Source organism: Anguilla rostrata, chromosome 12 (assembly GCF_018555375.3).
Source record: "Anguilla rostrata isolate EN2019 chromosome 12, ASM1855537v3, whole genome shotgun sequence".
Taxonomy (NCBI): Eukaryota; Metazoa; Chordata; class Actinopteri; order Anguilliformes; family Anguillidae; genus Anguilla; species Anguilla rostrata.
The window spans coordinates 8,507,745-8,518,908 of NC_057944.1; the positions used below are offsets into that span (position 1 = coordinate 8,507,745).

Here is an 11,164-nt window from a genome sequence, read left to right on the forward strand (position 1 = left end):
ATTGCTGCTTCACCCAAGAGTTCCGATTGTTGCTGTACACGCTGGCTCAGATCTGGCTGTATCTTTCCCGTCTTTATTGTGTTGGACGAATATCGGCTCCAGATTTTTTTTTAGCTTAAACGCTGATTGGGCTTTGTACCTTGCTTCTCACTGGTCTGTAACGTCTTTAGCATTTTTAGCATCTTTAGTGTCTTTAGCATCATTAGCATCATTAGCATCTTTAGTGTCTTTAGCATCATTAGCATTTTTAGCATCTGTAGTGTCTTTAGCATCATTAGCATCATTAGCATCTTTAGTGTCTTTAGCATCATTAGCATCTTTAGCATCTTTAGTGTCTTTAGAAAGGTGGGGTCATGGCAGTCAGCAGGCTGAGAGGGAGCTTCCTCTTCCTGGTTTTCCACTGCTGGTCTGTCTCCCAACCCCTCGGGGCGAGCGTGTGTGTGTGTGTGAGTGCGAGAGTGTGTGTGTGTGTGTGCATTGAGAGAGGCCTGCTCTGGTCCCTGTGTGTGCAGCACAGAGGTGGGCATGCTCATACTTGCCATAGATGGGAGAAGGACATGGACACCCCCCCCCCTTTTTTTTCCTATCGCTGTAAACACAGCCTTGAGAGAGAAAGAGAGGGTGAGAGAGATCCAGAGTGCTGCATTGTGGGAGACCGTAGCCTGGCCTTGGTCCTAGTGTTGTAGATATCATGTAGGTGTGACTGGAAGAAGATTTGGGATGGAGGGGTGCACTGGCTGTGGACTATGGGGGGCAGGGGCCCGGGGGGGGGGGGGCGGGTGGTTCCCGCTCTAACGTTTTGAGTTCATATTGAGTTCATACCTCTTCAGCATAAAAGCTACAGTCTATGACCTAAATGGTCTGGACCTAAAAGTCCAGGGGTCAGGGGTTGTGTTGAGTGGTCACACGCACACACACACACACTCACACTCACACATATATGTATTTCTAGACATATCTCTCTTAGATATAGCTTGCTTTTCTTTCTGTCTCTCTCGGACAGGACCCAAATATGTATATGTGTATGTACTGGTGTGGGTTTGTTTTGGGTGTTTGTGTTTATTGCTTCTCTACTAATAAACTGAGTTGGGTGTGTGTGTGTGTCCATGGCTTTTCTCCTAATAAATTGTTGGGTGTGGGTGTACCTGTGGAGTCAGGTTGCGGCCTCTAGAGACCCAGATGTACGTGTGTTTTTGTTCCAGGTCTGCTTGCTTAATTGATCCAATTAGTTAATTAGTCAGTATACATTTCCACAGAACACACTGCAGCACTGTTTTTTCTTGTTGTTTATTTTGTTTGTTATCGCTGCTTCAAACAAGTTAAATTTTTTTCATTTGTAAGAAAAAAAAAATTGAAGCATACCTCAAACTTTCTAATTTACTGGTCTAATTACGCAATTAAGAACAGAGTATGGAATTGTGGGAAATGTGTTGGTCCCTGTGTGGGTGTGAAGCCCCCGCTGTGTTGGGTGGCAGTGTGGCTTTCCCTCATCAAATTTCCATCTATTTTTAATGCGTTCTGTGATACACTTCACATGGAGACGGGTGACCGTTAAATCTGGGAATCTGAAAGTGGGAGTACTGATGGGGGATCCATTTTGAATTTCTGTTCATCGTGCATAGGGTCAGGCTGTGGACAGTTTTGAAGTTTGACCCGAGGTCAGCGTTTCTACTCTGGTCCCTATGAACACAGAGCCCAGGTCCCCTGTTCTGATGAAATCCGAATTGTGTCTGAATATGACTGGGTGGACTGGGTTTGTTTTAATTTCATTTTGTTATTCAGTTTTTATTAGTGCTTTGTGCTGGGGAGGGGGGATGGGAAAGGGCGGGGCTAACCCTTTTCCCTGATGGTGAACTGTGATGTCACATTGCTTTGTCATCAGGAGCTCAGCGAATGTTAATGTTCCGGCCGCACTTGGTTGCCATGGCAGGGGCAAACGCGCCCCCACGGGCATGCTGTTGTTCTCCACATAATAACAGCTATTTATAGACCGCCGTGTTTTTGGGTGGCGTGGGGGTTGGGGGTGGGCGGGGGGGGTTCTAAGAAACAAAAAATAAAAAAAAGAAGAGCGAGCCTTGATCCTGGCTGTGCACTGTGACTGGGGAAAAGCTGAATATTGCACTCATTTATTCATAGTTGTTCTGTGTTTCCACAGAGGATTACTGCTATTTTTAGCACTATAGTCTTAGGCGTGTTCCCCAAGGTAGAGCTGGGGCAAGCAGCTGGATACTGCTCAGGTGTAGTCCAATCAAAAAATAAATAAAAGCATGTGTGGTCAGCACCATTAAATGCGCGATGGCTAGATTGTCGGTTCAGAATAAGATTTATAGATTTTATGTATGCGTGTAGTTGTGTAGATGTTCTCTAATTTGCCTGTAGTGTGGAGCTTGATTGGCGTTCCAAGCTTATGACAGTGGACTGTGAAGTTGCTGATCTGTTTTTTGAAGTGTGGAGCCTGTCAGACGGGTGGAAACTGGTCTTATAAAGATCATCTGCCATCTAACAACGCCCACAGGGACCGGAGTGTCGAAGATGCATTAACAAAAAAAAAAAAAGTTCTGCTTTGAGTCATAGGTTTCTGTGGAAACGATGCCAGCCCATAATTTCGACTCATGAATAAAAAACCTGTTTGGTCTCCTTTTCTCGTGCTCCGCCGCGCGCGTGCGCGAGCGCCCGCGACCGCACCTTTCGCACGGTGTGTGGGGACGCGTGTGCGGGGCTGTTTTCTTAATCGCTGGAGCTTTCTTCCCGTTCCTACCTCACCGCTCTTCACGCCTTCCTGCTTCCGGGATATCCTCGTCGCTTTTTTTTTTTTGTGCTGTGATTGGTCGCTTTCGAGCATCGGGCCTGCTGTGTGGGGGGGGGGTGAGGGGGTGACGGTGCTGTCCCGCCGGTGCGGGCGAGCGCCTGCGGAACGTCTCGGCGCTTTCGGTGACTTTTAAAATCCGGCTTTGCTAACCGCTAACTAGCGCCGGTTTCGTTAGCGCCCGTCCCTTGTCCTCTGCGGCGGGGCGATGTCAGGCGGCTGACGCGCAGGCCACAGACGAGCGCAGTGGCAGCGTGTGTTTTTACCGCGTCCTGATTGGTTGCCGTGCCGTTGCCGTTTGCCCTGGTGTGAGAGGGGATGCTGAGAGCGTACCACTGAGCGGATCGGGGGCCTGCTCAGGGCCGATGTGGGGAAATCCTGTGGAGGCTTCTCACTTCCCTCCTCTGTGTGTGGATTTGCATGCTGTTTGCCAGAGGAGCTCATGCATAGTAAGGGGCCACGCCCGCGCCCCCGTGGAATGGCCTGCGCGGTTGTGACGGCACGTTCGTCTGAGCGCGTGCGTGAGCCAGCGCGTTCGTCTGAGTGCGTCTGTCTGAGCGCGTGCGTGAGCGCGTCTGTCTGAGCGCGTGCGTGAGCGCGTCTGTCTGAGCGCGTGCGTGAGCGCGTCTGTCTGAGCGCGTGCGTGAGCGCATTCGTCTGAGCGCGTGCGTGAGCGAGCGCATTCGTCTGAGCGTGTGCGTGAGAGCGTTCGTCTGAGCGCGTGCGTGAGAGCGTTCGTCTGAGCGTGTGCGTGAGAGCGTTCGTCTGAGCGTGTGCGTGAGAGCGTTCGTCTGAGCGCGTGCGTCTGAGCGCATTCGTCTGAGCGTGTGCGTGAGCGCGTCTGTCTGAGCGCGTGCGTGAGCGCGTCTGTCTGAGCGCGTGCGTGAGCGCGTCTGTCTGAGCGCGTGCGTCTGAGCGCATTCGTCTGAGCGTGTGCGTGAGAGCGTTCGTCTGAGCGCGTGCGTGAGAGCGTTCGTCTGAGCGTGTGCGTGAGAGCGTTCGTCTGAGCGTGTGCGTGAGAGCGTTCGTCTGAGCGTGTGCGTGAGAGCGTTCGTCTGAGCGTGTGCGTGAGAGCGTTCGTCTGAGCGTGTGCGTGAGAGCGTTCGTCTGAGCGCGTGCGTCTGAGCGCATTCGTCTGAGCGTGTGCGTGAGCACGTCTGTCTGAGCGCGTGCGTGAGCGCGTCTGTCTGAGCGCGTGCGTGAGCGAGCGCGTTCGTCTGAGCGTGTGCGAGAGCGCGTCTGTCTGAGCGTGTGCGTGAGCGCGTTCGTCTGAGCGTGTGCGAGAGCGCGTCTGTCTGAGCGCGTGCGTGAGCGGCCGCTTTTCACCATCGGCTGCTCTTGCGCTGAACCGCACAGGCACAATAACCCCCCCCCTATCTTGACCACAAAGCAGCAGGAAACTGTTCGTGGTCTGAAGCCAGTCAAACCCAGGGGGTGCTTACAGTGTGGTGCACGTCTCTAATCACCAGAGACTCATCAGAGATACGTTCTCAATGGGCCGTATAGTTTAGGGAACATTTCAGCTGGTCAGCATAGCAGGTGATCAGCATAGCAGGGTGAGCAGCGTAGCAGGGTGAGCAGCGTAGCAGGTGATCAGCATAGCACGTGATCAGCGTAGCAGGGTGATCAGCATAGCAGGGTGAGCAGCGTAGCAGGTGAGCAGCGTAGCTGGTGATCAGCATAGCAGGGTGAGCAGCGTAGCAGGTGAGCAGCGTAGCTGGTGATCAGCATAGCAGGTGATCAGCGTAGCGGGTGGTAAATCACACCTGTTATAGCTTAAAAGGAACTGCATGATGTAAATGGTCATTTGTTCTGGGTCGTGTTCAGTCACCTGACAGTCACACCTGTCTGCCACTCTGGGTGGTGGCACTGCATGCGCCAGTCACACTTTCCCGCTCTGGTTCTGCCAGGAACGTTCTCTCAACATCGCAGCAGCGATCTTCTCTCAGTCAGCGTCTCTGCCACCACAGGCCCGGCGGTTATCCTTGTCTATCACTGATGAAACCTAGCATTCAGTTTCTGTTTCTGTCATCACCAACACTGATGGTTTGTTTGCTTAGCAATCAAGAAACTGAACTCCAGCAGTTTCCCGGGTGGCTCACCCGGGTAAGGCGCGGCTCCTGTGCACGGACGGGCCCCGCGGTCTGGTACTGAACCCGGACCGTGCCAGTGCCAGCGCCGGCTGTGGCCAGCAGCCCCGCAGACTGGCGCATAATTGGCTCCTGTGCCACCGGGTTTCACTTGGCCAGGATGACGCCATCTCGTCGTGTGCCAGTGGACTCCGCCCGCCCGCCCCCCCCCCTCCTTTCGATCGGACGCCCACGCGTTTGTCTGCAGAGCTGCACGCGATGCGTATCGCTCTGACTCATGCCCGAGACCCCCGACACGCAGACCGCGGTGTGGCGGGAAGTGCCTGCTTCACAGGAGAGCAGGAAGGCCTGCGCGTGCTGCACTGACAGGGCTGCACTGGGCCCTGCAGCGTCAGCACGGCCATGGCGCCAAACTGGGGAAAAAAACAGAGGGGAAGAAATCGTACAAAAGAAGGAGAGCGAGATCCGCAAAGTGCATCCAAAAATTAATTTATTAATTCATTTATTCATTTATTTATTTGTGTTGCCAGGCAAGATCAGTCCCTAATGTTGAAGTTTGGTGAGTTTAGCGATTGTTGAAATTAACATGGCAAACTGTTTTGAAATAATAAATAAAACACAATTCAATACCGTATTTGTAAGTCCATACTTGCAAAGTTTGTAAGAGCTAGATAACAACTAGATAAAAACATTCCAAACTATCCAGGTTGTGTTGTGTGTGGCAGTCAGTTAGTTTTGAACAAATCTGGCCTTTTCTGTTGCTGTGTGTGCCTTTGTGGCCGTGGGGTCGTCTGATTGTCGCTGTCGTGATTTTGGGATCGGCTTCTAAGGCAGTGTCTGGAAGGGCCTCGATTGTCACGGTGCCAAAGTAACTTTAAGTATCAGGATTTACGATTGGTTTTTTTTGCCAATGCCAAATCATTTGTAGAAGGAAGGCCTCCTGCTGAATAAAGGTTGAAAACCATATCATTTCTGCAAAGAAAACAGTGATTTTAAAAGATGTATGTTTTCTGAAGCTCAATAGAAAACCCAAATTTAAATGATTTGTTTTCAGAAATTTTGGGAGAGAACTCTCCCCAACTGCTGAAGTGCTGTTGAAGAGCATCCCATATTTTTCATTTCTTTAGTTGTTTTTGTCAAAGCTAGTTTAATACATTTGTTTTAGTGGGCACCACACTTTCTCTTCTGAGTTACAGGTACCGCTGTGGTGTGTGTGTGTGGCCCCACTGCAGGTTGAGCTGGTGACAGTACATGTGTGAGTGGGTGTAATGGAGGGTGGCCATGCAACGCGCGAGACCACAGGACCGTGTGTGGTAGTTGTGACCCGCGCTGTGTCGACTGGCTGTGCACCATCAACCTGCGCTCTGAGCTCATACAGGTACCGTGTGTGTGTGTGTGTGTGCACCATCAACCTGCGCTCTGAGCTCATACAGGTACCGTGTGTGTGTGTGTGTGTGTGTGTGTGTGTGTGTGTGCACCATCAACCTGCGCTCTGAGCTCATACAGGTACCGTGTGTGTGTGTGTGTGTGTGTGTGTGTGTGTGTGTGTGCACCATCAACCTGCGCTCTGAGCTCAATACAGTTTTAGCGTGTGACTACGTGGTCTGGTGTGGTGTGTGTGTGTGTGCACCATCAACCTGCGTTCTGGCTCATCAGGTACGTGTGTGTGTGTGTGTGTGTGTGGTGCACATCAACCTGGTTCTGAGCTCTCAGGTACCGTGTGTGTGTGTGTGTTGTGTGTGCACCATCAACCTGCGCTCTGAGCTCATACAGGTACCGTGTGTGTGTGTGTGTGCGTGTGTGCACCATCAACCTGCGCTCTGAGCTCATACAGGTACCGCGTGTGTGTGTGAGCGTGTATGTGTGTGAGTGTGTATGTATGCGCGTGAGTCACACCTGGGTCAAATATATACTTTTCTACGCTTTACTGATCTTGTCTGGTGTATTGGAACGAATGAAATACTCTCAAAAAGTGCAAACTTCGCCTTCTGGTCATATTGGCAGGCTTGATTACAACAGGCAAGATCAATAGAGCACAGAAAAGTATTTGAATCCAAAACAAATAAGTATTTAACCCAGGTCTGGTGTGAGTGTGTGACTGTGCATGCGTGTGAGGGGGGAGTGCTGCTGTTTGGGAGAGAGACCCTCCAACCACATTCCTGACACTGTGCTCCTAATCCACAGAATGTGCAGAGTCAGCTGCTGTCTCTCTCCCTCCCTCCCTCCCTCCCTCCCTCCCTCTCTCTCTCCCTCCCCCTCTCATCACTCTATTTTTGCTCTGTGGAGAGGCTTGAGTACAAACAGAGCTATACGCAGAACCAACGCACAGCCATGACCTGCGCAAACTGACCAGAGAGAGAGAGAGACAGAGAGGCGACAGTGGTGAACCAGACAGAGAGTAGTGGAGACACAGAGAGTGAGAAGTAGTGACTTGAGTGGAAGGGTGAGAGAGTGAAAGGGCCAGAGTACAGTGATCACTTTTTGGGGCAGTCGTTTTGTTATGCTATTGTAGAATCATTGCGTTGTGGCGAAGCTCATGTATGTTCGCCATACATGCATTATAACGAAAATAAAATAGCCTGCGGCATAGCTGGCGGGAGACGCTGAGACAGAGGGGGTGAGACCAAGTCAGAGAGCCTGTAAGAGGGGCGGGTGGGGGAGGGGGGGGGCAGAGTGGGGGGTGTAACGGACCGGGACCCGGGTGAAATAAAGCCCCCCCCTCGCTCTGGGTACGGCTGGGTAAACACAGCGTCAGGGTTTACACCCGAAAACTGGGCGGGACCCCCGTGCATGCGGTCCTCGTACGGATCTGAGGTAAGCCCCGCGGCGGGGGGGGGGGGAAGGTCTACCCTGTTTGGGTTTATTTTTACATTTTTTTATTTCTGAACGTGCGTCTCCTCCCGTGTACTTGGCGTGTCGGCGGCGGCGGGCTGCGAGGGTTCGCGGGGCCGAAACCGTGAGCGCGGGAACGTGAAGCCCTGGGGTCGCTGAAGGTCGCGGGACCGAGCACGGCGCCCGTCCCGCCGCGGAAGACGCCGACTTTACGCTCTTTTTAAAAAAAAAAATCGCGAAATGTTTACGTGCGATGACTGCCGAAGCTCTCCCAGCGCACCTCCTGTCCCCGCAGCGAGAGAGAGGCTGAGCAGAAACGGCGATGAGTCAGTTTGACACCGACGCTCAGACCCGCAGATAGACTGATAGCTGTCGCTTTCTGTGGTTTTTCGCAGAACTTAATTTACAGGAGATGTTTACAGGATCCACAACGTCCATTTTAGGCTAGAGATGCGAACGATTACTTTCGGCTAAAGGAAATCTCAAATCTTGTCATTTTCGTGTTCTACTAGAGGTGGGTGTTCTATCAATTGTGTGATACACTTAAAACGAGTGGATTATTGTCTATACATTTTTTTTAAAGTGGTATAAAATATGTGGGAATTGAAAGTGTGTGATTCACTGTTGTTCTGACGGTATTTGTGTTTCGTATTCTTCTTGGTCTCATGCGCTGTAGTACGGTTTCTGCAGAAAGAGGTCAGGAGCTTCCGTACATGCTGTGGTGATTGGTTTATTTTCAGGATTTTGATCGAGAAACACTTTTTTTGTGAAATTGACTTGCCCAGTGCTTGTAGAGTAGAGTTAAATGCTACCACTTATTTGTTTCACATTTTATTAAATGCTTGCATTGTCTGACATGTACCAATTAAGCTGGTAAAATATGAAATTTCGCCATATTTGCTCCCAGAAAAAAAAAAAAAAAACACCAGATGACACCAGCAAGATTTGGCTTCAGATCTGATGCAGTTCTGGATTTCAGTCTAAGCAGCCAATCATCTTTGATACACTGTTTGCATAAACGCTCACGGTCACACATTAACCTTAACCGTGGCATCGTTGTGTTACTAGCAGAGCTACCTGTGTGGGCAGTGTGAGTGAAACGTTGAGTGGCATTGATCGTCTCGTTAAGTGTGATTGGTTGCCGGTCAGCTGACTGTACATTACTCACCATCTTTCCAATGGAGGTTGGAAAGCTGACCTTTTCAGTGAAGTGCGATGGAACCTGGTGGTTTTTGTGGGCCGGCAGGCTTGTCGAACCTTGTGTAACCCTCCCGCTTTTACCTGTGGGTGTTTCCACTTGAGTACGGTCTTTACACCTGCTTTAAGAGCGGATGCGGTGTCGGCCAATACGCACGGGACGCAGCGCAGTGAGAATGACCTGCTACCGGGATGTGACAACGTGGGTCACATGACATAAAATCAGTATCCGTATGCATGGGTGTGTGTATGTGCATGTGACTGTGTAGTCCACATGTGTGTTCGTGTGTGGGAATGAGCGAGAACATCTGTGTGTGTGCGTGTGCGTGTGCATGTGTTTGTACATGAGATTGTGTGTTAATAATAAAGATGATGCATGCCTGTGCAAACCCCAGGATGTGGTTTCTTGGTGTAGTATCTCTGCTATTGTTTTTGATGACCAGCGTGTGGCTTACTTTTGTCGCAGGTTAAATCGGTATCACAGGTGTTGCTTTAGAGATGCTAAAGTAAATGCATAGACTGGAGTTTGGCAAATGTCGGAGAGCTGTCTGTTAACACCAAAAAAACAAAAAGTGACCTGAAGTAGCCTATGTTGACTTAACATGATGGTGACGAAAACCAACCGCGAGCAAGCTAAATTTAGGTCACAGTTGGCAGCGCTGTAATTACAGTTGCCTGTCATTTATCTTGTTAATGGTTGGCTCTGCAATGCTGGTATATGTGAAAGAATTATCTTGCGTTATTTTAATGTTTTTTTTTAGAAAGAGTCTAAATGCGGTTTACTTATTTATAGGTTTTCTGCTTTGGTGCGTGTCACTTTGTCGCAACGAACGTTCTATTCTCGTTTTTCTGACAACACTGGAGGCAATATTACTGATCTATAAATAAAGGGATATACCGTTCGAGCAACTTTTCCTCATTGAGCCCTGTATGATATTTGAGAAGCGCAGCTAGAATCGTCCGCCTGGACGAACCGATTCACTGAGAATCTCGAAATGAAACCGCGCGTGCGTCTGCCCGAACTCGGAACCTCTCGTCCTTTCACGTAATTTCAGAGATAATATACATACCTGGTTTGGTCATTCATTTCCCTTGATTGTATTAATTTCATATCGTGGTAGTATACCCTTGAGCAAGGCACGGAACCCGTGTTGCTCAGCTGTATAACTCGGTAGTATGTGAGCCCTGTATGTCGTTTTAAGGAAGGGTGTCTCTTAATGGAACATATCTTCCATTATTCTTGACCCCCTGGCAACGCAGGGGCTGTAGCATACATCCCAGACATGGGTAGAATAATTCATTTAAAATACTTCAACCCTTCAGGCAACACTGAAATTCTTTCAGATTGTTGACTATTTAAAAAGAAACATCTATTTCCTCCAACGTAACAAAATTCTTCTTTCATAAAATTATATGTTTTTGGTAAGTCGTTTTTTTTATTGAAAATATTCAGGGATATACAGGAATATAAATTATATTTAAAAAATATAAATATATAATTTTTATCTAGAATCTAAAGAGTAAAACTTTCTCAGATTCATATTTGGTGCGGGTCTTGTATACCTACACTGCTGCTGGTTTGGCGCTCGATGTTCTTGGCTTCTGACAGGATATATGTTTTGTTTTTTCTTCTTCCTGGAAGTAAGATTGGGGAAATATCTGCCCCCCCTCCCCCCCCCTGCTCTGGGGAGGGAGCGTGCAGGCAGGAAGCTGGTGTACTTGTCCGCTCCAGCCGTGGTTGCTGGACCACAGTGAGGGTGAGGGAGGGGGGCGGAGCCAGGGGGGGGGTGAGACGGCCAGTCAGACAGAAAGGCTCTCACAGCGTCACTCCTGCTGGGAAACGGCAGTTGTGGAATTCAGCCTGAGAGAGCGAGAGAGTGAGAGAGCGAGAGACAGCTGGCCACGCTGTGTCCTGGTGAGGAACACAGACCCCATGGTAGGTAAGCGGTCGAGAGAGAGATAGAGAGGTACTGTTTCTGTTTTTTTTAGGGGGAAAAAAAACCCTGAAAGTTTTATCTGTCCTTTTGGCATGTCTGTCTTCATGAGACAAGTCTCTGTCTGTCTGTCTCTCACTCACTCTCTTTCTCTCTCTCTCACACACACACACACACACACTCTCACACACACTGTGTGTGTCTCTGTGTCTCTCTCCCCCTTCTTAGTCTCTCTCCCTCTCTCTCAGTCTATCTCACTCTCTCACGCTCTCTCTTGTCTGTGGTGTGTCTGTACTTCTCGTCCT

At 49.8% G+C, this 11,164-nt stretch overlaps 1 protein-coding gene across 10 annotated transcripts in view; it reads left to right on the forward strand.

Annotated features, from left to right (window-relative positions):
* The first annotated feature begins 6,223 nt into the window (after positions 1–6,223).
* LOC135235753 (kinase suppressor of Ras 1-like) overlaps positions 6,224–11,164 on the forward strand; it is a 22,057-nt gene continuing 17,116 nt past the window's right edge. For 5 of the 10 annotated variants that reach the window (XR_010324433.1, XR_010324432.1, XM_064301548.1 and 2 more), the window contains exon 1: positions 7,581–7,710. Coding sequence is in view for 4 of the 10 variants with exons in the window: in XM_064301548.1 (XP_064157618.1) it covers positions 7,687–7,710 (24 nt within the window). In the remaining 6 variants the exon portion in view is untranslated. Of the gene's footprint in view, positions 6,275–6,637; positions 6,731–7,580; positions 7,711–7,955; positions 8,243–10,700; positions 10,866–11,164 lie in introns of those variants that run through there. The other 5 variants (XM_064301544.1, XM_064301545.1, XM_064301547.1 and 2 more) reach the window with 5 other exon arrangements.